At 61.2% G+C, this 27,097-nt stretch overlaps 1 protein-coding gene across 6 annotated transcripts; it reads left to right on the top strand.

Annotated features, from left to right (window-relative positions):
* The first annotated feature begins 11,031 nt into the window (after nucleotides 1-11,031).
* Nucleotides 11,032-25,174, top strand: LOC116577903. Of its 6 annotated transcripts, XM_032321691.1 has the most exons (5): nucleotides 11,032-11,599; nucleotides 16,966-17,019; nucleotides 17,525-17,678; nucleotides 21,324-21,506; nucleotides 21,648-25,174. In XM_032321691.1, the coding sequence occupies exons 1-5, from the start codon at nucleotides 11,335-11,337 to the stop codon at nucleotides 21,970-21,972; spliced, it is 981 nt and encodes a 326-aa protein (XP_032177582.1). In that variant the 5' UTR covers nucleotides 11,032-11,334; the 3' UTR covers nucleotides 21,973-25,174. The 6 variants fall into 6 exon arrangements, 3 of the variants coding, with proteins under 3 accessions (XP_032177582.1, XP_032177585.1, XP_032177583.1); XM_032321694.1 differs by lacking the exon at nucleotides 21,324-21,506; XR_004280654.1 differs by lacking the exons at nucleotides 11,032-11,599; nucleotides 16,966-17,019; nucleotides 21,648-25,174 and adding an exon at nucleotides 19,059-19,635 and having other exon boundaries at nucleotides 17,585-18,792; nucleotides 20,653-21,433.
* Nucleotides 25,175-27,097: the final 1,923 nt, after the last annotated feature.

Below are 27,097 nucleotides of genomic sequence, written 5' to 3'. Positions count from 1 at the left end.
TCAGCCCAACCCCGGGTCATGCTAGGCTCGCTGGGCTGTGGAGAGAGAGCTGGGGGGTCTGTGGCCTGTAGTGTGCCCCAACCCTGAGAATCTGCGCCGGGGAGTCCTCCTTGGCCTGTCCTGCTTCCCTCCCCCGCTCGGTGCCAGCAGACCCCAGCAGGTCCATCACAAGGAGGAAGACGAGAAACGAGGGGTTCAGCATCGCGGTGTCTGTCCTTGGAGCATGAGCTTTCTTCCTGGGCAGCAAGGGCCTGGGTGGGTACTTCCCCACCCTCTCAGGGACCTTGACCCCTGGAGGACAAGGCAGGGCTGTGTGGGTGGGGAAGTCAGCAGCACTGTCAGCCGGCTGGTGCGGGAAGGCAGAGGGGACCAGAGCGAGGGGACCTGAGGGGACACTCCTGCCTTCCCACCTCGATCCCCCCGTGACCCTGACTCTGCGTGTGTCTTGAGGCAGGGGATGGTGTGTCCAGGACCCTCCTCTTCCTGGCCTTGGCTGGCCAGGCTGGTCACCCCCTTGGTTCCGTCTGTGGCTGAGCCCTCCCCAGCGCCCCCAGGGGAAGCCCGCTGCCGGCTGCCACCCCCTTGCAAGCCCGACTCCCCTACAGCTAGTCCATGAGGGTTTTTTTTTCCCTGGAACTTTGTCATTGTCCCCTAGGTGTTTCAGGCTTCAATCTTTCCCTCTGCTTTCTCCTCAGAGCTCCAGCTAGTCTGGGCCTCTGGCCCCAGCCATGGTCTCCAGGAGAACTCAGGCTTGGAACCTCTCCAAAGTGTGTGGGGTGTCTGGGGTGTGCTGGGGGTGTGCTGGCTTCAAGGCTTTCCATCTTGTCCCAGCAGCTGAGCTGTGCTGTGCAGGGGTGTGGAGGGGCCTGTAGCTCTGGGGGCGGGTGGTGGTGTGGAGGGGCCCACAGCCCTCGGTGGGCGGGTGGGCCAGGGGCTGTGTCTGGGGCTGTCTTCACAGTATAAGGGGTGCCCGTCCCTCCACTGGCTCCCGACACAAGGCCGACCACCTGGTGGGGGGTGTGGTGGTGCTGACTTTGCCCGAGGGCCAGGCCTGACCAGGGCCCTTCCTGACGCCAGGCAGCAGGAAGAAGACAGACGGCATCTGGGTCCATCAGGGCCACTGTCGCGGGATCTTCCCTCGGGGAGCTCAGAGCACCTGCTATCTCCAGAACCAGCTGTTTTATAGCCGCTCCGGTGCTGTGTGCCCAGATAATGAAGAAGGGGCATGTCAGGCAGATAAGGGGCTACCTTTGGCCGCGCCCGGGCAGATAAGGGACGGTAACATGTCTCTGCTACACCTGCTCCAACTCCTCGCCCCCACCTAGGGGAGGATGGTGTCCTTCTCGGGCAGAAAAGGTCTTCAGGCAGAGAACCCCCTTTACGTGGGTGCTGCTGTCGCCCACAGAGTCCCCCTCCCGGTGGCCAGGGGAAGTGTGCAGGGCCGAAGTCAAGAACCACACTGTCGGCCACCGTGACCCACCTGGCCCAGGTCCGAGGGAGGGCAGGAGAGAGAGCGTGCTCCAGCGGCGGAGACCCTCCAGGGGAAGGTTCAGGAAATCTCACTGGAGGCCGGCCTTGTGTCCCCTGAAATGCGGCCACAGCAGGACACCTTAATTTACATGTGTCTCCGTGACCCTCCATCTCAGCCTGTCACACTGGTCAGCAGACGGGGGTGGGGGCACCTGCTGTGTGACAGGCAATGGGAGAGGTGCTTACTGAAGGCTGGGGGCATAGATGGAGATCTGAAACCCAGGACCCTCCCGAACAGGTTGGTTGGGGTCTGAGAGTAGGCGGGGGACAGGGAAGGAGTGACCCTTGGAGGCCCTGCTTGGGGGCACAGCTGTGAAGCCCCCTGGCCTGTGGAAGGCGTGGTGTATCTTTGCTCTCAGGGATATTGATGGCACTCCTTGGTGGGCGGAAGGACAGAGGGTCTTGGTGGCTAGAGAAAGTGCTTTGCCAGCTGAGAAATTTTTTTTTTTTAACCAACCATATCTAAGCTGGTTTCTGGGAAGGATAAGGTGGTGCGGAATCATCAAATCCTTATCACCAGGGACGAACAGCTGGTCCGGGCTGCTCAGGGACCCGGGGTGCTGGAGCTTGTGGGGACGGGACAGGGACTCCACCCAGGGGCCCAGCCCCGTTGCAGGAGCCCTACGGACTCAGGGACACACAGACTGTAAACTGTGATGCCAGAGATGTTCCCTCCCCAAGACAGGCCCCTGAGAAAGAGAGGAGACGGGGGTCCAGGATGCAGGATGGGTCAGCTTCTGTGATGATGCTTCTACCAGGACGTTCATGTTGGGTGAAGTTCGCAGGAGGCAGGACGTGTCTTTTAAAAACATTTGTATAATGGAAGATTTCATAATCCCCAGGAGCTAGAATCCCCAGGAGACAGATAGTATGCTCTCCTGTGCAAGGTCACCCTGATGGGACGGTCACTGTGGTCACCTTTGCTTTATTGTCTTCTTGAGCTTTGCTGTTCTCTGGGTTTGAGGTATCCTCCAACCCCGATTGGACAGTCTGTGGTTTTGCTCCTCCAAATGCGGAAACTTCGTGACATAATTACAGCTCTGGTAACACAGTATCAAAATCAGCAGGAATCCTCCCTATGGGCTAATGCCTTGTCTGTAACTGTAACTGACGTCTCAGATGGCCTTGGAAGTATCTTTTTGCTGCTGGTTTGTTTAAACTGGGTTCCCTACAAGGTCCACACCTTAAGTGTGATTGCTGGGCCTCTTAAATCTCTCTGGGTCTAGCTCAGGCATCACCGCCCTCCCCACCAGTTTCCCTCCTGCCGTGACTTGTGGAAGCCGGATCCGCTGTCCGGCCGGCGTCTGCCCCTTCTCCATCTCACTGAGCTGATCGCCGCCCGAGGCGTCGCTTTGTCCCCCTCTCTCCTGGAAACAGAAGTCTAGCTGGGAAACCTAATGGGACGCAGGCTCGTCTCTCTGCCAGACCCCTTCCTGGGCAGGCGTGCGTCTCCCTCTGAGGCTCACCTGCGATGCTGGTCCGCCCGTCCGCCGGGTGTGCCCCGGCTCTTGGCTGACGCCTCTCATCCATGGTCTCATCCGCCCATGACCGTTGCAAGAAATAACTAGGTCACGAGAGCTTGCAAAATGGCGATTTCCGAATGGCATCATCTATCTGCCGCCAGGAGCTAGAATCCTCCCGTTAATCAAACCAAACTGTCCCCTTCCGCTGGCCTTGCAGATTACCCTGGGACGCCGCTCCACAAGGAATAGCCTTAATTCACTTCTTTCCACGAACACTTTCCAAAGTAGAGGTGGGGGACTATTACGTCCAGGGGATTTCTAGGGAGATTTTGTTTTCTCTTTTTCTACATATTTATTTTATGTATTTAGCATGTTTTAACCAATAGTCTTTACTTTAGGCTTGATCTGTCCGTCGTTGGCTGGGGATTTCTGATTCTCCCCGCTTGGAGGTGGCACACCAGAACAGGAGGAAGGGTGACTCCCTGGGGCAGCTGGTGACCCAGGGGCTGGCGTGCAGGAGGCTCCCTGGGGACTGTCGGAGGGTTTATTGTCCTGTCTTGTTTGAAGTGCCGGGGTTGGGCCCTCTGATAAGTAGCCATATCTAAGCAGAATCCGATTAGAGGGCAGTGCGTTCTGATAGTCACGGAGCCCTGCGGGGAAGAGGGAAAGAAATCCCTCACGGGAAAACTGCAGATCAGGAACAAAAAGGTCCCCGGGCCTTGTAGTCTCCGAGAAGGACACCAGGTGGCGCCGTCCAGCCACCGATCTGCCGCTTCACGCTCTGTGCTGCTGGGGCCTCCCCCACTTTGAACCCGCTTGGCTCCAAGGCCTGCTGCTCCTGTCCAGGCCCCGGGGCCAAGGGAGGACAGAGTCCCCCGTGCCCCCCAGGGTGCGTGGATGTGGGTTTGCTGGTGCAGTTCCCAACCCCAGCACGCTTGTGCCGGCCATGGTGACAGCCGCCGAGCCCTGCGGCGGGGGGTCTCCTCCGCCTGCTCCTACAAGGAGAACCGGTGTCTGTTGGCCAGCCAGCTGAGGCCGGGGGGCAGGTGGCTGTCTCGGAGTGAGGAGGCCAGCTGGTGGGTGCACCTGGGGTTCCAGCTTCCTGCCCCGGGTGGAAATGGCGGGGTGTGGACTAGTGTGGTGGACGGCAGGAAGGGGGGTCCCTGGCTCCAGGGGGCCTGGTGAGTGGCGGGTCACTGGGAAGGCATCCTCTGTGACATAATTACAGCTCTGGTAACACAGTATCAAAATCAGCAGGAATTCCTCCCTATGGGCTAATGCCTCGTCTGTAACTGTAACTGACGTCTCAGATGGCCTTGGAGGTATCTTTTTGCCGCTGGTTTGTTTAAACTGGGTTCCCAACAAGGTCCACACATTGTGTGATCGCTGGGCCTCTTAAAATCTCTCTGGGTCTAGCTCAGGCATCACCCCCACCCCCGTGGCAAAAGGAAGCTCTTCCTGGGGTCCCGCTTGGCGGTCTTGATGGATGGAAGGTGGGCACGTCCCTATCGGGGGGCTGCAGGGGCAGCTGGGGGCTCCTGTGTTCCAGCCCCTCGCCCCCTTCCCTGCTGGGGGCCATTCTGGGGCTCTGAGGGCAGGATGGGGAGTGGGGGGTGCTGGGGGACCAGACAGAGGGACTGACCCCCTGCTGGGCTGCACCGTGGACCTGCTTCCCTGTCTGACCCTCCAGGAAGAAGCCAGAGGCCCTGGTAGGCCGCCGTGCCCTGCCTTATCCCTGCCGGCCCTTCTGTCCCTCCCCCTCACCAGGTGGATCTCACGCACCCCACATTTCTTCCGTGGCCGAGTGATCGTGTCACATTGTGAGGGGATCCAGGGAGGACGTGAAGAGCCAGGGGGTTTCATGAGCAAAGGGCCCAAAGCAGAGGGAGGGTCCAAGGCTGCATTGCATGACCTCTTGGGTGCGTTTGTCACCACGACTCAGCCACTGCCCCCTAGGGCCCGCGAGGCCCCGCACCCGAGGTGACCTGCCAAAGGCAGGCCTGGCCCTCTCGGCACTGGGCTCCTCGGGAGCGAGCCGCAGGGGGATTGGGGGTCGCCGACACGGGGGCCTGGCTGCCGGGCCTTGGAGGCAGAGCAGGGCTTTCCAGTCCGGTCCGCCCTCGCCAGCCTGTCCTCGGAGGTCTGGGGGAGATTTCTCTTCTCCTTTCTCAGGGAGGGGGAGGGGCTGGCCAGCTCCCAGGGACCCTGGAGGAGCTGCCGGGCAGGGGTGGAGTGGGCAAGCCGGGTGGGCAGGGAAGGCCTGGACAAGGGGCCAGTCAAGGCCTTTTCAGCAGGGACGCCAGGCCTTGCGGGAAGAGGAGGGGTGTGGCTGCCGCCTCCTCCAGGGGCGAGGCCCTCCTGTCCTGCTGCTGCACCCCCAGTCGTGGAGCGGCCCCCAGGGAGCTGCCCCGCCCGGGCTGGGATCTTGCGGTCCCCTTCCCCTCAGGGGTGCCAGATGGGGTCGGGCCGAGGCGGCCAGGTCCGGGCTCTGGCTCCTGCCCCATCGCTTCCCGAGGGCCCTGGAGGAGCCAGGAGGGGGGCCGAGCAGGCCGGCAGATGGTGGGCTGGGAGGGGGGGCTGCCCGGGCAGATGGGCCGACTCTCAGGACAGATGGTGGGCCGGGCAGGGCTCCGGAGCCTGCCCCATCTGCTCCAGGCCCCTGGTGGGGCTTTGCTTGTCCACCTGGGGCTGAATTGGGAGGAGGCCCAGGCCTGCTTGTGTTCTGCGGGGTCCCTTCTGTCCCAGAGCTCTGGGCTGGGTGTTCCTGCCTAGGGCTGCTCAGGGGTCTTGTAGCCCCCTCCCCCGCAGCCGGCACCGGGCCGGAGCTCACAGAGCTGGAGGGATTCCCGAGCGTTTCCTGAGGGTCCAGGGGTGCCCAGGTAGAGCACCTGGCACTAGGTGAAGCCCGGGGGCTCCTGGCACAGGCAGACAACAAGCACTCCCTTGTCGTCAACAGTCAGCCCACTACCGTGGACGAGGGGTCCACTGGGGAGGGAGGGTCACCCCGGTGGGGGGGTCAGCCCTGCTTCGCAGAGGACAGGGTGGCTGAGCCCATGCAGGCTTCAGGGTTGGACAAGGGCAGGCAGGTGGGCAGAGGGAGTCTAGGGCAGGAGGTGGGGGGGTGGTCCGTTCCACTGTGGGGGACGTGAGCACTCTGGGCATCCCAGGGAGGCTGTGGGGTCACCCCCTGTGATGTCAGTCCTCAGACCCCTGTGCGGGGCGCCATGGCTGTGTCCTAGGCCTGAGGGGGTTGGGAGAATCGATTCTATGTGTTCTTCTGTTGCTAATGATGCTAGAAAACACCTTTTTCTTTTTCTTCCTCCCTCCCTTCCTGCCTTCCAGCGTTGGTGGTATAGTGGTGAGCATAGCTGCCTTCCCTTCCTGCCTTCCTTTCTTTCTGACCAGTTACAAAGCAACTGACAGAGTGCAACGCATGGCTGTCCCCACAGAGCTTGGTGTGGACTGGGTGCTGGGGGTTTCCTGTTGCCGGGGGCAGCTCTGTCCAGGGGGGCCATTCCCCTGCTCCAGGCAGAAGGGAAGGGACCGAGTCGGGGCATGGGGGTGTCAGGGTGGAGGAGGGGGTGTGACAGGCTCCAGGTCACCTTCCAGAAGGTCCCCTGGACGCCGGGTAGGGTGTGATCCCGGTGTCTGCCCCCAGTGCGGGCTCAGGGCCGGGCCGCTGCCATAGGTCGCTCTCCGCCCACACTTCAGCCGCTGGAGGTCGCTCTCTGTCCCTTGCCCATGTCCCGCCACCCTCTTCCCTAGGCTTCTCCCCCAACTCATCTCTCCTGGAGCCAGACGGCGGGGTCAAATCCTACTACATCCCTTAGTGGTGGGTGGCCTGGGACAGGTTGCTCACCCTCTCTGGGCTTCGATTCCTTTACATGTGAAGGAGGGGCAGTAACATCTTTGCTTCGTGGGGTCGCTGGGACCGTTCCCCGATGGTAGCCTTGAGACCCCTGTCCTGCACCCAGCCGGAGCCCGCTTTCTTACCGCGTTGTGGTCTTCATTTCATTTCGTTGGGGTGGAACCCGCGTACGTTAGACAAACCATGGTAAAGTCCGCGGCCTCTTGTGCCTGGCTGTGTCTGCCAGCACCCCCGCTGTCTACTTCTGGAACGGCCTCAGCGGCCACCCCTGGCGGCCACCAGCCTTCCCTCTGCCTCTGGAGCCGCCCACCTGGGACGTTTCATGTGGATGGAATCGTCCAGCGTGTGGTCTGGTTCTGCCCTCGGGGCGCCGTGTTCTCCAGGCCCATCCATGTTGCAGGACGTGTCCGAGTCCGTGCCTTTGCATGGCTGAGGAACAGTCCACGGTGTGGCCGGGCCACATTTCTCATCTCCTTTTGCGCCTCGACGCCTATCTGGACTGCTTCTGCCTTTCCGCTCCTGTCAAGCATGAGGCTGTGAACGTGTGTGTGCAGACTTTCACTTGAACACCTGTTGCGTTGTTCTTTGCATGGACCCCTTTGCAGAGACGTGCGTTGTCCCCGCGCAGGGCGGCACCGAGTGTCCCCGCGGGTTCCAGTCTCAGCACAGGTCCTGCTGAAGCCCGTGTCCTGGTGCGGGTCTATTATCTGGGTCCTTCTTTGGGGTCCACGGATGATGGCGAAGCTCCTTGTTGATATCCTGGAAGTGCCAGGCTCCTTCTCAGGGTGAGGCTGACTCCATGTTGCCTTGTGCTGCACGTGGGGGAAACCGAGGCACACAGGGACTCAGCCCTTTCCTGGGCTCTTCTGCTGTTCCCGTTCCTGTTTCAAGGCGAGGACAGAGTGGCCCAGAGCTTCCGTAAAGTCCTTGCAGGGGGCTGGCCCCTGACCCAGGTCCATGCCTCATGGGACAGAGACCTGCAGGTGCTGCCCAAATCTTGGAGGAGCCCGGGGAAAGGGGACCAGGACCCCCGGTCAGCGATGGAGAGATGGAGGCGTGTTGTCCGCTGCCCCAGCGTGGTTGCCCTCTGCCTCTCCTTCATGGGACATGTGTTTTTTGCTGAGACCTAGAAATCCAGGAGGGGCTCTCACTGGCTCAGGAGGGTCGTCGCTGTTCTCTGTGAACAGATTGTACACCCTTGGCCAGGCTGGCCGCGTCGGCGCTATGGCCGGGCTTTGCACGAGCCCTCCGTCTACACCACTGATTTCGTAGATGCCTCTGAGGGGGCCCAGAGAGGTCCAGTGGCCTGCTTGAGGCCACACAGCACTCGTGTCCTCGAACTTGCGGGAGTGGAAGTGCGGGATGGGGGGTTCCACCCCTGCCCTGGTGGGGGCTACCGCTCTCGGCGACGGTGGGACTGCCCCCGAAGCAGGCTCCTGCACACCTCTCGCACGTTCTGAGTCTCAGGCACGGGGGCGAGTTCAGATGGGAAGGCGGGCTCACCGGCCCTTGCAGTGACCTGGCCCTGCCTTTCTGAGCCTGATTCCTCCGCTCCTCCCCTGCCCTGGGCCTCCCATGTCCTCTGAGCCATGCCCCCTGGACCCCCACCCCCCGTGCTGCTGCAGCGACCCCTGGGGACCCCCAGCCCCCTGGGGACTGCCTTCCCTTGGTGCTGTCCGCACAGCCGCCCCTGGGAGCCCCCACGGTTCTCTTGGGCCACACTGAGCCCGACTATGGTGGTGAGAGCAGGGCCTCGGTGGGGGCAGGAGAGATTCTGAGACGTCCATGGCTGGACCCTGGCGTCCTCTGCTGGGTCCTCTCCTGCCCGACCTGCTTAACCTGCACTTGATTGCTGACCAGGCCCTTCTCTTCCATTTCATTTTCGTGGCTAATGGCTTTGGCCACTGATCCTCAGGAGGGAGAGTCGGGGCACCTCCTACGGCACCCCACGGCGGCACCTGAGACATCTGCTGGCATCTGTGCCAGCCCTCCCCTCCCCCCACTGCACCCTGCCCTCCCCCTCAACTCCGCGTCCCTCCTGGGGTCCTGCTGTTCCTAACGTCATCCCTGCCCTCCCCCAGGCCATGTCCCCTCTCCTCAGGGCCCTCCAGAAGGAAGACAGAACACCCACCACCCGCCCCCTTCTCACCAGGCCCAGGAGAGCTTCTCCCTTCCACTGGCACCAACGGACTCATCTAGCTGATGGAGGAACTTTCTGGTGTGAAGCCTCCAGGGAGGGACGCACGATGGGGTTATGCCCTTTCCCCAGCTCCCTGTTAGCCTTGGGCCTCAGGCTCCCTCCTCTGGGTTTTACTCCGACCTGCCTGGGAGGGAAGCCTCTGTCGGCAGGGAAGGCCCCTCCCTCGGGGACGCACCAGCTCGGAGTCCTGGGGGGGCGTGGCGGAGCCCCCTGAGATGGGGCCCATGGGCAGAGGGGCCTGGGGCCAGGTGGGGCGTGTGGAGGCTTCTTGCTGGGCTGCTGTCCCTCTTCTGCAGACCCCCTGCCCCTCCCACCTCCCCCGCCTCTGGCCGCTCCTGCTTCCTGCTGAGGAAAGTGACTCCTGCCTGAAGGGTCAGGCCAAGGACAGTGTCACAGAAGGGACACAGCCCAGTGTAGGTGCCCTGGCAGGCCGGTGGGGGGTGGACTCGGCTCTCTCCTTCTCTCCTACTGTAGCGGGGCTCCTGCCTTTCTGCTTAGTCCCCACATGCCCGGCCCCACCCAAGATTCCAGGCCCCCGGCAGTGGGGAAGGGCAGTGGGGGCTCCCAGATTAGCAGTTTCGGTGCCACCCAGCTCTGAGTGGCCACAATCCCTTGGCTCCTTCCCCAACCCCCTCTGCTGGGGATGGGGGGTGCGTGTGCCCCCCCCCCCAGCTATGAAATACACTCGTAGCCATGCAGCAGCAGCCATGGCGGCTGCCAGCTGGGAACCCCCGCCACTCTCACCGGGACCCGCTGGCCCCCCTTCCCCCAGCGCCTGGCGCTGATCTTGTGTCTGAGTCTCCTGGAGGGATTGGTCAGCCCAGTCGTGGGGTCCTGTGCCCAGAGCACCTCACTCTGTGGTGTCTTGGGTGCGGCCCAAGATTCCACATTTCATCTGGCCTTTGCTCCAGGGACCCCACTTTGAGAGCCACGTTAACTCAGGGAACGTTCCCCTTCTTAGGAAGGGCCCCGGGCCCCAGGACTTCATGTTTTGCTCCTTTTAGCCTCTCCTGGAAGCCAAGCCAGTGTCTGAAGGCCATCGAGGGGACACAGCGGGTATCTGGGGTGAGTGAGTCCTCGCCGGCACACTGAGAATTGGGGGGGGCGAGTTTAGCTCGCCACTGGCGGGGACCCCCTGGGGACCCTCTTCACGTTTCGTGGCATGTGCTCCCCTCCTCTGGGCCAAGCCTGCGCATCATTTCGAGCCATCGCATTAGCGGGTATAAAATATTTACTAAATTCAGCTTTTTGCAAATATTCCTTTGGTTCCTTTGCCTCTGCTGGGAACAGAAGCTCTGCAGCCCCCGAACCGAAGGGGCCGGCGTCGGGTAAGCGTGACGAGCCTGGGGAGGCCGGGTGGCTCCGCGCATGTCTGGGTCGCCCACCTGTGAAGCCCGGTCCCCCGGTCACTGCCCTGGCGGATGGGCCGCCAGTGGGGGCTGGAAAAGCCACCTCCATAAATGGGGGTGGGCTGCGGGGGGCCGGGGTGCTACTCAGGAGATAATCAAAATCACCTTTCTAAAGCGCGCTGTTCTCTCTTCTACAAGCCCGTTGTGGAGACCTTTAGGAAAACAAGTGAGAAATGTTTAAAAGTGTATCTCTGCTTTATCTTTTAACACCTTTTATTGAAATGTGTCCTTTTTCATAGGATTTTTCCCGACTGCCATCTTGCTCCCCGCTCTCTCGTGGAGCTGCAGCTCTAGGTCCCTGAGGCCTAGCGGAAAAGCCCCAAGACAGAAGACGGGTTCGGAGTGGCCCAGGGGCCACCCGCCGGCTTCTCTGGGCTCCTCATGAATCTTCACGTCCCACCTACACTTCGTGGGGTGCTGGTGGCTGAGAGGGAGCCACCGGGCCCGTGATGTGGGGCCTCTGGAGCCCACGGGGCCACCTGAAGCCAAAGAACTTGTCACCGCCCCCGGGGTCTGTCCCTAGAGCCCTGCTGGGGGCAGGAAGGGGTGAAGCAGGTGAGCGTCTCCTCCGAGAGCCCCAGGGCGTGGGTGTCCAGGGGGTCCTGGAGCCTGTCCTCCTGACCGTCCCACCCGCAGCCTCCCAGAGCTCAGAGGCCACGAGGACGCTCAGGAGGACCCTGCTCCCAGACGGGCAGTCGGGGCAGAGGCGTAGGGCTGGGAGAGCAGGGTTTGTGGGGGGCCGCCGGGTGCTGCCGGCTGCCCCAGCCAACAGCCCGCAGGACGTGAGGGACTGTGACCGCAAGGAAGGGAGTTGCGCCGACAGCCAGCGGGAGCTAGGAAGCTCCTTCCCCGGGCGAGCCTCTGATGAAACCGCACGCTGGCCGCCCTGGGGACGGCAGCCCGTGGAGCCCCAACACCGGGATGCCAGCAGGGCTGTGCCCGCCTCCACGTGTGCGGGCCCCTGCGGCAAAGCGAAGCAGCGTCTCTGCTTCCTCAGGACCGTGGCTCCGTGGCTCCCTTGTCTTTGAATGGACGGAGGATGGATTCTGTGGGCGGAGTCCACCTGCCCCTGCGCCCGTCACACTCAGGAGGCAGGAAGCTCCAGGAACGATCAGTACGTTGTTGGGGGGTAAGTTGTCATCAGCCCGGAGGGCTCTGTCTCCTGTGATGCGTTCACGGAGCCCCGCTTTCTCCTGGCACGTTAGGGCCGTCCTGGGAGTTCCGAGCAGGGAGAGAGGAGGCGAGGCCATGGGTGGGAGTTAGGAGTCCGGTGGACAGCCAGAGGCCGGCTCCTCCCCCTTCGCCTGCCTTCTCCACAGACCCTGGGGGACGGCGGGACCGGCAGACGGGTGACAGCATCGTCCCACTGTTGGGGACAGCGTGTGGGTGTGGACGACATTGCAGCCTGAATTTTTCTACATTTTGTCTGGGCCCTGGGGGAGCCATGATGGCCTGACCCATAAACTCGTTTCCAAGGGATGGACGGGCTTTCCTCCAGCTCGCTTTCAGTGGGCTGACATCCCGGCTCATGCGGATGGCGCGTCCCGGTCCCACTGAGCTGGGCCTAGGGAGTGGGGAGCAGATGTGGCCCCTGGACCTGGGGCAGCAGGGCTGGCTCTTGTCACCCCCCTACAGGGCCAGGCAGGCGTGGCCACATCCAGGTCGTACGTACGCACAGACGCAGAACAAAGGACGGTACCTCAGCCGATCCGTGGCCTGGCGGCCGGCTCGCATGGCCGTTGAGATAAAAATGGTGAATTTTGCTCTTTTGGCAAAAGGATGAGGGAAGTCGGGCAGGCAAGCTAGCCCAGAAGACAGATGGCCAGTGGTTAATGAGAGACCCGTTCGCCTCCTTGGGGAAGAAGGCTTTGGGGGTTTGGCTCCTATCCTGACTCCGTCACGGCGTCGTGGTGCGGTGGGGAGCCCGCGGCCCCGTCCCAGGCAGGAGCCGGCCAGGAGGGCCCGGGGGCTCTTAGCCCTACATTCCTCTCCCTTCTCTGCACCTCTGCCCTGTGTCACCTGGGCCTGGAGTTGCCCCGCACTGGGTCCCCCTTTCTGTCGGGGATCTCCGCGGAGATCATGAGGTCGGGGAGGGCCGGGCTCTGCTCCCCACAGCTGGCCTCTCGCACAGGCTCACGGAGTCGAATGCAGTGAGTGTTTCTTGCGTGCTTGCGACCTCTCCCTCCATGGGCTTTGGTGACACGCTGTCCCCACGGAGAGCACGTTTCCTGTTTCCTGTGGGGCCGCAGTCCGTGGCTGTCCAGCTGCACGTCGCACACAGCCCACGAGGAGGGCCCCGCTCTCAGGCCCGAGACACAGTGGAGGGTTGGGAGCCCGGCCTGGGTCGGTGCCGCGGGCTCCCGTGATCGCGGGGCCTGTCCCGCAGGAGCCAGAGCGTCTTATTTATTTTCTTGGCGGGCACCTTTCCGTCGCGGTTGGCTCTCTCTGTTCCCTGCTGGCTTCCAGGAAGCCTGTGTGCCCACCGGCTGGGAACCGGCCCCTCAGCCCAGGGGCAGCGCTGGGGGTGCCCACGCGGGAGCTTCCCTGGGTTTGCAGTCAAAGCCAGGCGTCTGCACAATGAAATGCACATCTCCCATTAAAAGGCAAATCTTTATTTCAAAAGGTTCAGTAGGATGGGACTTAAAAAAGATCTCCAGCTGGTTAAATTTAGGGCAAGGCAGCGGCAGGTCCTGAGCTCCGGGTGGGGCTCGGCCGGTTTCCACTCCCGGCACCCGCCTCCCGCCTCGACCGGCTTCTTTTTTCTCCCTTTGAGTCAGACAAACAATGCAGATGGTCGTGCTGGCCAGAGTTGTGCTTACTTAAAATAAGCGACACCCGTTGGGGCGGGGGGTGGTCAGCTGGAGATGGCCTCATCCCAGCTGCCCGACACCCTCTCCTGGAGGGGACGCCCTCTTGGCGAGGTGGGCAGCACGCGGCCGGCGGTGCCCGGGGCTCGCTCTCTTCCCAGTGACCCCAGAGCTCTGCAGCCTGACCCGCTGGGCCGCCCCTATCCCTGTGCTCCTGTCCTGACTCCTCCCCACATCGGGCCTCCTGGGGGGGTGGGGGCAGGAGGAGCCTCTGGCGTGGAAGAGTCTCCCTTCGACCCCGACCCCTGACAGGCCGAGGGAGCTGTGGCGAGTCCCTCCGCTGCTTGCCCCTGGCGGAGCAGGACTGACCGCCTCCAACGCCTCCAACGCGCAGGGCGGCCCCCGCGTGGGCCGAGTCCGGTGCCAGCCCAGCCGGCGGAAGCCAGCGGGGAGGAAGCCCTGCCGGTGGGCCGAGGGCCTAGGGGTGGGACGAGCGTGGCTGGGGCCGCATGTGCCCTGTTCTCCTGCGCACCCCTGCGCACGGCCGGGGCCGGGGGTGGTGTGGGAAGACTCGTGCGGGAGGGTTTCACAGCCCAGAGGCCCCGGAGTGGAGCTGGTGAGGGCGGGGAGGCTGCCTGGGCTTCTGGGACCCGTGGACCCCTTCAGAACAGCTGTGGGGGAAAGGGTCTGGCCTTGGCCCGTGGGTGTTTCCGCCCCTCCTTCCCCTCCCCCTTCCCCCTCCCGCCCCGCCCCTCCCCCTCCCCTCCTGCTCCCCCTCCGGTCTTCCCTCTCCCCCTTCGACCATTCTCCCCCGCTCCCCTCCCCCCTTCCTCCTCTCCCTTCTCCCCTTTCCCTCCTTCTCGGGCCCCAGAGAAGCTGCTCTCTGCCGGTGGCATTAGCGAGACCAGCAGGCCCAGGCCCGAAGGTGCCCCAGCCCCGCCGGAGTCCGGAGCCCCGTCCTTTCACACGTGCTCTCTGCCCCCCGCCCCACCCCGCGCGGCTGGGCCACACGCGGCCTCCCTCTGCGCCTCCGCCTCCCTCCCCCATTCCCTGGACTGGAAACTCCAGCCACGGCCCCAGGCTCCCCCCGCCCCGCCCCCGCCTGCCCTGGTTCCTCTCCTTTCCCCTCTGCGCCGGGCGTAAAAGCAGACGGATGGGCAGAGCGTGGTATTGGTGCCAGGACCTGACTGCACAGCATTTTCGCGCAGTGCTCCGTAAAACCGAACGCACGTGCTGGAGTTGGGTCCGTTGCAGAGCAGCGGAGCGGCTAGACCCCAGGGTGGGTGCGGAGGAGCCGGGCGCCGGGGGCTCTGGGGGTGTCCTGGAGAGCTCAGCCCAGCATCACAGGGAGGCAGAGCCGGACAGGCAGGATCTTGGTTTCTTGGGGAGTGGGGAGGAGTCTCCCCAGGCGGGATGCACAGCCCAGCTCCCAGGACCAGCCTCCAGGGCGTCCCATAAAGCACCCGTCAGGAGGGTCTGTCCAGCCAGAGGGAGAGAGAAGACTGGCCCGTGGCGTTCTCCTGCCGCGTGCATGTGGGTGCCGAGTGGGCTTCTAGGGCGTCCCTCCTGGGGCAGATGGAGAGGGGCACGAATTAGGGTTTGGCCAAAGGGGACAGGATGGCATCTCTGCATGCCCCTGGCAGAGAAAGGCATGACCCCTGAGGACCTTGGGTTTCGGCTCCGTCCCCACCGCACCCGAGTGGAGAGCGAGCGGCAGGGACCCCCATTCTGAGGCTCGCGGGTGGGAATGAGGAAGGAGGGAAGGTAGGGCCAGGCCAGGTCCCCCCAGGCTGAGTTGGCCGGTGCCCCCATGGACACGTCCCACCAGCAGCCAGGCCAGCACCCCTGGCCAGCCCAGTTCAGCCCTAGGGAGAGCCCCAGGGTCACACCTTGGGAGCCCCGGGCAGGAGGCAGATGGCTTGGCCCACGCCATGCTCTGGTGGGACGTCAGACTCAGAGATGGCCCCCTCTGCGGGACAGGAGGACAAAGCATCGTGTGGGGCTGGGAGGCACCCCCATCGGCGGGCTGGGGGTGCCCCCCTGGCTGGGAGATCACGTCGGCAGCTCTTCCCTGCCTGGTTCACCTTCCCTTCACTCCCTGTCTACCCATGTTAGCGTCTTGCCTTGCCTTTCGGTTCCTGGCTTGCGTCATGAAATATGCATAGACATCGAGGTGTAAATAATAAATAGGCACTGTGTGTCTGTGGGCCCATCACCGGCCCCGAGGCACAGGCGGGGGTCCTGGCCTCCAGCCCCGCGCCCCTTCCGGTTTTATCCCCTGTCCCCAGAAGGGGAACTCTGTCCTGTGTTTTGAATTGTTCATTCACTCGCTTTTCTTTGTGGTTCTAACTGCTCTGTGCCTACTCCAAATGGTGTAGGATTTACTTGTATATTTCTGACTTTAGTTGAATAGAGTCACCCTGTATTTTTTTCTGCACCTTTATTTTTATTTTTATTTTTATTTTTTTTAACTCATCGTTGTTTTTTCTGAGCTTCACGCATGCGAAACGTGGTGCATTTCTTTTCAGTGCCAGGTAGAATTCCTGGGTGCAAATGCACCACAAGCCCCCATCTTCCGGTGGTTGGACACGTGTTTAAGGATGTCAGCCTGCATTGCTATAAACATTGGGTTCTGGCCAACTGACCTCTGAGGGCGCTGGGCAGAAGCCTCAGATTTGGAGGCAATCCCTAGTTCTCTGCTTTTCCGCTGTTCCAGAAACAAGCCTGCTCTCTCCCAGCACAGCTGCTCTTAGCAGTTAAGGAGCCCATGAGAGCCTGCTTCCCTGGCTTCCAGGGGTTTCCACTGTTTCCCCTCAGGAGCAGCTAGCTGGTGCCATCAGCAAGAGTCACCCTGATGGAATGGTCTGTTCCTCCAGGAACTGGTCCTTTCTTCCTGCCTGGGAAGATTGTGTGCAGGTGGGGTGAATCTCTGGTCTACCTCCCACTTTAATGGCTCTGATTTCTGCCTCTCTCCCCAAGGCCAGGCACAGGAAAGCTACACTGAAGGACTTGATGGATTTTGTTTTTCATGGAAGGCAACCAACTTACCCTGACTTGCCTGGAACTGTCCTGAGATTTCTGCATCTCGGAAAACCCCTCTGGGATGCTGGGCCAGCTAGGATGGTTGGTTATGCCAGGTGCCTGTTATCATAGTACAATAGAGGCAATGCCTCGTCTACGTACCCACCCATCCATCCACCCATCCATCCATCTGACCTCTGAGGTCCATATATCCATATATCCAACCATCCAACCATCCACCCACCCATCCATCCATCCATCCATCCATCCATCTGACCTCTGAGGTCCATATATCCATATATCCAACCATCCACCCACCCATCCAACCATCCACCCACCCATCCATCCATCCATCCATCCATCCATCTGACCTCTGAGGTCCATATATCCATATATCCAACCATCCAACCATCCACCCACCCATCCATCCATCCATCCATCCATCCATCTGACCTCTGAGGTCCATGTATCCATATATCCAACCATCCACCCATCCATCCATCCATCCATCCATCCATCCATCCATCTGACCTCTGAGGTCCATGTATCCATATATCCAACCATCCAAACATCCATCCATCCATCCATCCAACAAATGTTTCCTTGGTGACCACTGTGTGTTAACAAGACCTTCAAGTATTTCACTGATTTGCTTTAACTCTTATAGAATGGCTTCCCTTTCCTGGTTCCAGCTCCCAGAACTCCAGCACCCACAGCCAGGGTGAGTCTGACAATTCAGTGTCCCACAGCTGTGTGGAGCCAGTGAGAGGGTTGCCCATACAGGGAGATGTGAAGCCACATTTCCATCAGCAGAAGAACTGCGTATTCATCCCATTCCTGGGTGTTAATTGGACTTCGTAGTTTTGGTGGTTTATCCCTTTTAGAGAGCGTGGGCTGCTGCCATGGTAGAAAAGCTGTGTGGGATGGTTGGCAATTGTACCCGGGCCGGAGGAGTCTGTAGGGAGGGAACATCTTGTTACGGTCATCTTTGGCTGCTGAAGAAAGATCCTAGTTCCTTGTCCCTGACCTTGGGAGCCTAGAGGTGGGGCCAGCAGGTCAAAGCCATCCCAGCAGGCAGGGGAGGCTCCTTCCCTTGTGGAGCCTGGCGCCCACGAACCTGGCCCTTCTGCACGTAACTTGAAGAAAGCCTTATGGTTGTGGAGTCACCTTTGAGTCAGAGGCACAACTCACATTCACTTATTTACTGAGGACCTCTTGTGTTCCAGGAACCATGCTACGGGCTGTGGAGGGCAAATGTGACCTTGGGAGGTGCTTCAAATGCAGGGTGTTTGCAATCCAGATGAGGCCACAGGACGCACGTCACCTCCTGCTGACTGAGCCAGGACCAGAGGAGGCTGTCATGAAGCAGGAGGTTCCGAGGTGGGCGAGGAGGGCTGGGTGGTCAGGAAAGCCTGGGAGGCTTTGTGGAAAGTGGCACTTAGACAGGGGAGATGGTTTGGGTTGCTCTTTAACAAATATTCATAGCCTCTCTCCCACTGTGGGCAGAGAAAGAAAAGTCGTTTCCTTTCCCCACCAATGCCAAGGGAGATCGAGTGGCCTGTGCTGGTCAGTGGGATGACAGTGGACAAAGCACGAGCAGAGTGCGTGCTTGGATCCTGTGCTCCGGTGCATATGCCCGGAGCAGGGCCCCACCAGCCTGGACGTCGGAGAGATACCTGGGGAGCGGACCTGGGCCCAGCCCACAGCCCGGAGTCAAGCTCAGGCGATAGCCATCCTGAGACAGGGCTGGCCTGCTGAGCCCGTTTTGAACCAGCAGAAAGGAGATGTGTCTGCAGACATGTCGGAATGATGGCAGACTCTTGTAAGCCACTGACTTTGGGGGAATTTTGTTAAGCAGCGTTATGTGGGAGAAGCTGACTAAGGCACTGGGTCTGGAAGAGGGAAGGTGTCAGGGAGAGGAGGGCTGTGCAGGGGTGCAGAAGCACGGGGGCAGAACTCTGAGTGTGTGAGGTTAGCAGGGAGGCTGGACAGGGTTTGAGGAGGTGGGAGGCAGAGCTGGAAAAGCACATTGGCAGCAGGCTGTGCGAGCTAATGGCGGTCCTAGAGAAGATCCCCGACCCGAGGGCACAGTCCTTCTCCCCCTTATCATGACCTCTGTATCTAAGCTTGCTCCTGAATTGCCATAGAACTTGGGAAAAAGGTATTTTTCTCCGGATGACTACAGGTGCCTCCTGCTCCCCGCAGAACACCTGGATGTTTCAGTGAGGGGCTCGGTACCTGAGAGTGTTCTGAGCAGGTCCAGGCTCTGGGTTTTACCTTGGTTCTGGTGCCTTGGCCCCCAGTTCATCCAAATGGTCTCTGAGGACCCTCCTTCCCTAACGTCCCAGCCGGAGAGTGGTGAGCCCAGAGGCAGGTGCCAGGATCGAGTTGCCCGGAGGGAAGCAGGCTGGGCTTGGAAGTCCGGATGCACAGCCGGGAGCCCATGACGGTCTGGAGAAGAGCCGTGGATGCAGCTAGCACGTGGCCCCAGGAGGTGATCAGGCTCAGAGTACTGGTTGGGGGCAGGAGGCCAGGAAGGAGGAGAGGGTCCAACCTGGGCACCATGAATCCAACAAAAGCAACAACCAAGACGGTACAAAGTTTCCAAATAAAAACAGCGCACATCCCCGTCAACATGTTAATTAGGGCTCATTAGCCGAGAACAGGCTCGGTGTGGCCTGGGGAGGCAGGCTGGGGTGGAGGGCGTCTCCCGGAACCTTCTGTCTGCCCTGGCGACTCAAGCCTGCGCCCATCTGCCAGGGCCCGCCGGCTGCCCGGCCTTCTGCCCGGCCTTCTGCCCGGCGGCCCCGCACCACCCCTGACCCCTCTGTGTCGGGCCTGATCGTCCCAGCAGCCTGGCTCTGTCAGCGCCGGGGTCCGATGCGTGCCTGACGAAGGCGTGTGGAGCCGCCAACACGACGCAGAATCGGCGCGAACGGTCTGCCAGGGCGGCAGGGACGGGTCGGAGGAGCGGCAGCCGCTCACGGCCGCCGGTCCCCGGTCACGGCGGGGCCGGGGCCCCAAGCCTCGCGCCAAGCTCGTGTCACCGGATGAGAGCAGAGTCTCCTTGGAGGGGGGTGAGGACGTAATTCCTTCCTGCCCTGCCCGTAAGATGACCTCCACGTGGGGCAAAACAAAACAAGAAATCGATGCGGCCCGGATCCCCGGGCTTCTCCTTATTGTCATCAGTGTCTGCTCCGCTGGACTTGTGAGGCCCCGAGGCGTCTTCCCAAAGGTTTTAGGCAGCCCGGAAGGTGCCGATAATTGCCATCACCGCATCGGCCCCCCCGGGAGGTGCGACCGGGAGCAGCTGGGTTGTGTCGGGTCTCGGGACAAGGTACCCCTGCATAAGTATATGTGCACGTGTGTACACGCGTGTCTGTCTGTGTTGGTGTGCGTAGATGCACATGCGTACACATGCATGTACACAGCTCCGTGTGAATTCTGCCGCGCTGTGGTTTTCAAGCCCATCTAGGCTGGGAGGACCTGCCAGAGGGGTCCCTGCCGGGGAGGGTGCTGCTGGTGTCCCACCGGATCCGGCGGCTTGGAGCGGCCCTTCTGTGGAGCACCACCCCTCTGTCCCTGCAACCAGGACAGGCAGTGCAAGGGGCTGGCCCCAGGCTGAGGTCCCTCCCGCCACTCCCCTGCCCCAGGTGTCCCCTCCCTCTGCCTTCCTGGGAGCACTCATGGGAGTCCCCCACCCGGAACCCCCCGGCTGTGAGCTTCTTCTCGGTCAGCTGGTGAGGACACCGGCAGGGACATCCTGCAATCATTAAAGTCTGCGAGCTGCACGCAGGTCTCAGCGCCCCAGCAGGTAATGGGTGGGTCGTTTCTAAGCGTGAGGGGCAGTGGCCACAGCGGCTGTCCCTGCAGGTTCCAGCTCATGCGGGGGGGGGCGGGTTGCCCCTCTCACCTGCCGGCCACTCCCTCTTTCGCTCTGTGCCTGCCCCGTGGACCTCACGTTCTTGAGAGAGACACCTTACGCCGCTCCCTCCGTAGTGGTGTGGAGTCAGATCCCTGTAAAAGTACCCCTGCAGAAGTATATGCGCACGTGTGCACCGCGTGTCTGTCTGTGTTGGTGTGCGTAGACGCACATGCATACACATGCATGTACACGGCTCCGTGTGAATGTACATCAGTGCACAAGAGTCTAGTATCTGCGTGTACACACGCATGTGCACATCTCTGTGTGCATACATATACGTGTGTGCACGTCCACGTGGGTGTGCACGCCTCTCTGTGTACACGTGTGTGTGTAGGTGCACAGGCCAGGCTCCCGGGGCTCTGCTGACCCGGGGGTTGGGGAGCGGCCTCGGCCCCACGGTCCTCTGCTCTCCTTCCCGTCCACCTGCAGGTGCGGACGCATCTCTGCCTTGGCCCGCTACCTCCTACCGCAGCATTCGGTTTTCTTGTCACAGCACTCAGAGGCACCTGCGGTGACATGGTGACTCTTCTTGCCGACGTGCTCTGTGTCTCCCCGAGGGCTGGTGCTGTGCCCAGGGGGAAACCCGAGGCCTGGCTCTCTGGAGGCTCGAGGCGGTCCGTGGGCTTCCTCCTTGGCCACAGTGGGAATCTGGACCCTGTCTCTGACCTGTGTGGCTGTCAGCCTTTTGTGTTCTTTGGGGCTGATGACCAGGGCCGGGCCTCTTCCCTACGCAGAGGGCACACTCCAGCCCATCAGCATCCTGGGAAACAGCTCTGTGGATGCCACCGGGACAGAAGCAGTTTCCAGGTGCCCAGTGCGATCCATGCACCAGGAAATGTGTTCACGAGTGTCCATTTTACTCCTGGGGGTCTGGGGGTGGCTGGGAGGGCACGGCTCTGGGGCTGGCCTGGAGAAGGCAGCCTACGGGCATGGGCTGGCCCTCGGTCCCCACACCGTGCCCCAGGGAGACCCCACCTGCCCCACCACAGGCTGCCCACGTTCCCTCCAGGCTGAGAGGGCTGTGAACACGCAGGGAGCCGCTGGGTCCTGCCACAGAGACCCGGAGAGAAATACCTTTTGCTCCTCACCCTTCCCGCCAGGAGGACGTCTAGAGCCCTCTGCCCCGGCTCCTGGGATGCATGGGTGTGCCGAGGGTCTGGTCTGCAAGGCGCTGTTTGCTGCTGGGGAAGGAGCATTGAGTGGAAGAGTCCCTTGCAGAAAAGACAGGGCCTTGGCCTCCTCCGGCCGCTAGCAGATTGCAGCCGGCACGGCGAGATCACGGGATGCGTGCGTGTATCCGGGGCTCCAGGGACCGGAGTGGCGCCCAGGGGCTGGAGCATCTGTGGGTCTCTGGAGCTGGGGAGGCAGTGTGTGCAGCTGGGGCTGAGCCTCTCTTGCCCACCCGGCCCTCGCTCTGTCCACAGCTCCGCCTTCAGTCCTCGCCGGCACCCACGGTATCGGGAATGTCCGGAGCAGTTCTGTTTGCTGAGCCGGCTGGACACGTTGCACAGCGAGCGGCCAGCAGCAGTGAGTCCCAGCCATGACCTTCACCCCAGAAGGAGGCCGCTTCATTCTGCAGCTGCGCCGAACCGTGCCACGGCCGAGACCCGCCTCTTCTCCCCCAGCGAAGAGATTAAAATCCTTAAATGCCTTCTGGCAAAAGGGACAGCTGCCTCTTTATCCTTAAAATGCAAGTCAGCCAGGAGCGCGCTGCCCAGGTCCCGTCGGGGTGCTGGCCCTGTGACCTGACCCCATCGATCCCCCGATCGGCGTCCGATGAGTCGTGGGCGGCGGTCAATACCCGCGCACTCCTGCAGGCGAATGCAGAGGGCAGTGGGAGGCAGGGAGCCCCGGGCCGGCCGTCAGAGAGCCCACCCCCCGGCCTGAGCCGCACCCCAGAATCAGCACGGTGATGAGGGACGGTCAGCCACACACGGCTCACGGGACCCCAGCGGGCTTCTGCTGGATGGAAAATAACTCAGGCAGGCCCGGCTGGACCGCCGCTCGTCTGGTCTGGGGTCTCCAGCAGCGGCCCGCCAGGGGCCTCTCTGCCTCTGGCTTCACCTCCCATCTGCTGCGGCCCCGGCGACGCTCAGCCTTGTTACCCACCGGCTCAGTTCTGTTTGTGGTCTCAGAGCCTTGAACCCAGGCCTGGGCAGCCGATTCATGATTGCTGAATGACTGAGTGCATTTCTGGGGGGGCTGTCCTGTCCCCTCTCACTGTGTCTGGTCACTGAGCTTCTCGTCCCTTGGGCCAGGACTTGTGTGGGGGGCATGTGCCTGGATATTTCCACTCTTGGGAATCTTCCTACACATCCTTCAGAACCCCACTCAAATGTCACCTCCTCCGGGAAGCCTTCCGTTGTCTCCAGCTAGAAGTGGTCCTTTCCTCCCTGAGCTCAGGGTGCGTGCTTAGTGGTCTCCAGTAACAATGGCTGCTTTTTTGTTCTCACTAACTGTGCAGTCATGGCACACTGTCCTTGGCCTCGTCTGGGTTCTTTCTGAGAGGAAGTTGGATTCCGAACGTCCCCTCATTTCTGGGCCTCGGCTGGAAATACTGCTGCGGCGCCAACACTTTGAAGCCAAGTCTTAGATCTGACCTCTTTTCTTTTGGGCGTCCGGTGCCGGGCCTTTGCCGGCTGCCAACCCCTTAACCGTGGGGTGCTTTCGTCTTGTCTGGACTGCAGTGGCCAGTAGGACCATCAGGTACCCCCCCGTCCCCCCTGCCACTAGCCATGCTCCCTGCTGCCGCTAAGGGGATAGATTTAGGGTGGGAACCGGCGGGGGTCCCTCCTCTGCTCACACCCAGCCCCTTGGTGGTCCTGGCTGCCCAACCCAGCCTGCTGGTCCCTGTCACCTGCCGTCTGCTGGTCCGCCATGCCCCATAGTAAGGGCCCCTCACGTGCCTCCTTGGGCCTCTGCGTCTTTGCTCACCCGTGCCCTCTGCCTGGTGTGTCCGGACGCTCCCTGTCTCTGCCGCTAGTCCGCCTTTAAGACTGAACTGAGGAATCCCTCAGGAATCCTGAGCCTCTGCGCTGCATGTCTGGACCTCACCTCACCCCCCTCTCTTGAACTTGTCCGCTTCCAAGGCCGAAGGCTTCGTTCTGTCTCTCTCTGGACTGCCAGCTCCTGGCGCAGCCTTTGCGGAGCCCACCACGGGAGGCTGAGCGGGACAGCCCTCCAGGATCCCAGTGTGAGGCTAGACGACAGGCTGGCCTCGTCCATGATGAGCGGGCATGACCGCGGCCCGCGCCGTGGCCGTGCTCTCTGTCAGGGCCGAAGCCTGCCTCTGAAACCCATGCCTCATCCTCACCTAGCAGGGCTGGAGGCCACCCCTGGAGCGTGGCCTTGACTGTGAGCAGGATGTATCAGTCAGTCCTGCTGACCGCTGGCCAGGCAGTCCTCAGACGCCGCGGACTCAACACACAGCCTGCTTATTTCTGCTCACAATGTCCAGCTGACTTTGTCCCCAGAAGGGACTCAGCTGGCTGTGGAGGCAACATAGGGACAGGCCATCAGGACGCGGCCACCTCAGTCTGGAAGTGACAGCACGTCCTTCCAGTCCTCCCTCTTTGGCCAGAACCGGACATCTGGTCTCCCTGGCATGCTGTGGGGGTGTGGGCAGGGCCGGCCCCCCGGACGCCTGCTCTGGGGCCCGCTCACTGCCTCTGCCAGGGACTTCAGGCTCAGCTTGGCCACGGTATGTGACAGCTCTGTGCCCCAAATTTCCTGACTTTTGAAGTGAGCACAATAGAACTATCATGGGGATTCATGTCCCACCATCGGGAAAGTGGCTTTCGTGAGGCTTGGCACCAGGTGCGTATCTGCCCTCCGTGGCTACTCAGCGCTTCATGGAGATAGAAGCGCCTGGAGAGGCACCAGTGACAGCTCAGGACACTTCTTGTGCTGCCGCAGCCCGGTTCCTCCTCCCAGAGAGCGAGCGCTCCCTTTGAGTCCCGCTCCTGGGACCCAGGCTCGAAAGCCAGGAAATCCACGGGTGCCACGCCTCAGCATGGCTCGCAGCCCACGGCCCCACATGTGGCTTCGCCAGAGCCGGCTTGGGGTCGCGCCCAGTTTACAGCTGAGCAAAGAGAAGCCCAAGGACTTGTCTGCCTCAGGGCAGGACTGGGCTCCGACCCCCCTTTCTGGTTTCGAGGCCCTCCCTCTGGGCTCTGCCCCCGGCCCCCTTCCCGATGAAGAGGGCTCCTCCCCCAGCTCGCGGCAGGTGTCAGCAGGATGACCAAGTCTGGGCAGAACATGTCCCACGTGCTCGTGTGGCAGAAGCTCTCAGGACACAACGAGAAAACTCGGTAAGAGGAGGCGTGAGAATGTGGATGGTGTCTCGGGAGCCGCCACAGGTCTTGGGTATTCTTGTCTATTCAGGAGAGTGAAGCAGAGCCCGGGGGGCTTGCGGGGTCCCGTGTCACCCGCTCTTCCACCTGAAGACGCAGGTAACATTTGCTAGATGGAGAAGTGCCACCTTTCCGCACGGCGGCCGGACGGTGGAAGCGGCCATGGGTCCGTTGACGGCCGCATGAACACGGGAACAGCCATGCACAGAGTGTTACCCAGCCTTGAAGAGGAAGTGGCTTCTGACACCGGCTACAGCGCGGGCCGCCTTGAGATTATTCTGTGGATCGAAGTAATCCAGTCACGGAAGGACACGTCCCGTAAGATCCCACTGATGCGAGATCCCCGGAGTCGTCTGATTCGTAGGGACAGGAGGTGGGCGGGGGGTGTCGGGCTGGGGGAGGCGGGAGGTGGTTGGTGTCTCATGGACACAGAGTTTCTGCTCCGAGACGCGAGGACGTGGGCGGACGGTGGTGACGGCTGCGCCACATGTGGAGCCACAGAGCTGTGTGCTCGTACGCGGTTAAACGCTCAATTTTATATTATGTGTATTTTACTACAATAATAATTTTAAAAAAGCAGCATGGGGCGCCTGGGAGTCTCAGTGGGTTGATTCTGTGCCTTCGGCTCAGGTCATGATCTCAGGGTCCTGGGGTCGAGCCCCGCATCGGGCTCTCTGCTCAGCGGGGAGCCTGCTTCCCCCTCTCTCTCTGCCTGCCTCTCTGCCTACCTGTGATCTCTCTCTGTCAAATAAATAAATACAATCTTAAAAAAAGAAAAGAAAGAAAGAAAAGCAGCGTGAGCGTTTCTGTCGGCTTCCAGGTCTTTCTCAGGCCTTACCTGACCCAGGCTGGGGCGTTCGAGGCTCTCGAAGGCTCGCGAGTCCTGCTCATCAGGACCTGCCTTCTCGGGGCTGGGCGTCTTCCCCCCGGACCTGGAGGCCTCCCCGGGTTCCAGGTTTCATGCTTCTGTTCTCTCCCGAGCTTTGTGCTCAGCACGGGGCTTTCTGGGAATTTTGTATTGTTGTTCATAAACCCAAACTTACAAAGGGTGCACTAGGGTTCATTAACCGGCATCATCACACCCCGTCTGCCGCGAAGATTCTCCGCGTTCTGAACTTCCTACCGGGTGGCTTCCAAGGCAGCTGGCGCCGAGCGGTGTCCACGTGCCGCAGCCCAACCTCTCTTTCTGGGGGAGGGCGGAGGGCCGGGGAGTGAGCGGAGGGGGGCGTGGGGCATCAGGCGTTGCAGGATCCGCTCCGGGGGAGAAGCCCGGCTGCACTCACATCTCGGAAGTCCTTGGCAAGGTCTGGGACCCCACAAAGGACGTGGGAGGGGGACGGCCTCAGCCCAGGATGACTTCATTGTGGAGACAGAAACTAATTCCTCTCTAAGTGGGAAAAGGCTCTTTAGCTGCGGTAAGAGGCTGAAGTCTGATGAAAAGGCGAGTGGTTTCAATCTTCCTTGCACCAACCGCCTGGGACTTCATCAGACTCAAACCGATTAGAAAAATTCACATTGAAAGCATCGTTTATAAAAGACCAAAATCATAGAAAACATTCGGCTTGGAGGGCGGGAGGAAGAGCATTTCCACCTAAGCCGTAATCTTTCATTCTCTCTCCTGCCTCCTTTATGGGGTCTGACAGTCCTGTCTCCTCCCTAGGACTAATCATTAGACGAATTAGTGGCTAATCAATGTTTAATTAAAACCTAGCCATTAATTACAGGAAGTGCCATGGCAACTTGGAATAAACTGGTTGCCAGTGGGGTCAGATTTCTGCAGCCGTGGCTGGGGACCCGGGCAGGAAACTTTCTTCTGGCCTTTGCTGGCGTTTTGCACTGTGGCTTGGGTGGATCTGGAGGTCTGGGGAGGGCAGACGGGAAGGAGTGGGGAGCGGCACGGCCGGACCTGAGCATCTCGGCTTCCGGCCCCTTACCCGGTTTCCCCACCCATGCCACGGAACCTCTCCCTCTGGTTCTGGCATCGCTCTTCCCACGTTGTGAATTTAATCCGTTTTTCTCTGAAAATCCCTTGTTGGGCATCTACATACTTGCCTTTAGACTAACACTCGAACCTGTTGCCATAAACTGCGAGGTCCTAGATCTGTGGTTCTCAACCCTGGCTGCACGTTAGGGCCACCAAGAGAGGTTGAAACAGTGAATAGAGAGCCAGACCAACAGACCGCTGAACGGAGCAGAGAACCCAGCATATACGGGGAAACGACGCATTAGACTAAGGTGGCCCTTTCAAGGCGCTGGCACGGATGCTCTTTGCCATCAGTGGCGCAGGGTCAGGCGGACCGCCGCCTGAAAAACCCAGGAAGCTTGACCCCTACCTCACACCATCCGTGGAAGTCAGTCCTGTCCTCTAGAAGATAATACAGAAGACCATCGGGAGAGTTCTCATGACACAAAGGGCCCTAACCCTAAGGGAGGTGACGGACAAACGGGTTATGTTAAAACGAAGGGCTCCTGTTCACCGAGAGTCGCCATCCAGAGAGCGGAAAGGCAGGCACAAAACCGGA

The sequence above is a fragment of the Mustela erminea genome, chromosome 18, assembly GCF_009829155.1.
Source record: "Mustela erminea isolate mMusErm1 chromosome 18, mMusErm1.Pri, whole genome shotgun sequence".
NCBI classification, from domain to species: Eukaryota; Metazoa; Chordata; class Mammalia; order Carnivora; family Mustelidae; genus Mustela; species Mustela erminea.
Note: the sequence above shows the minus strand (reverse complement) of the source record. Positions and strands in the feature narration are given on the sequence as shown.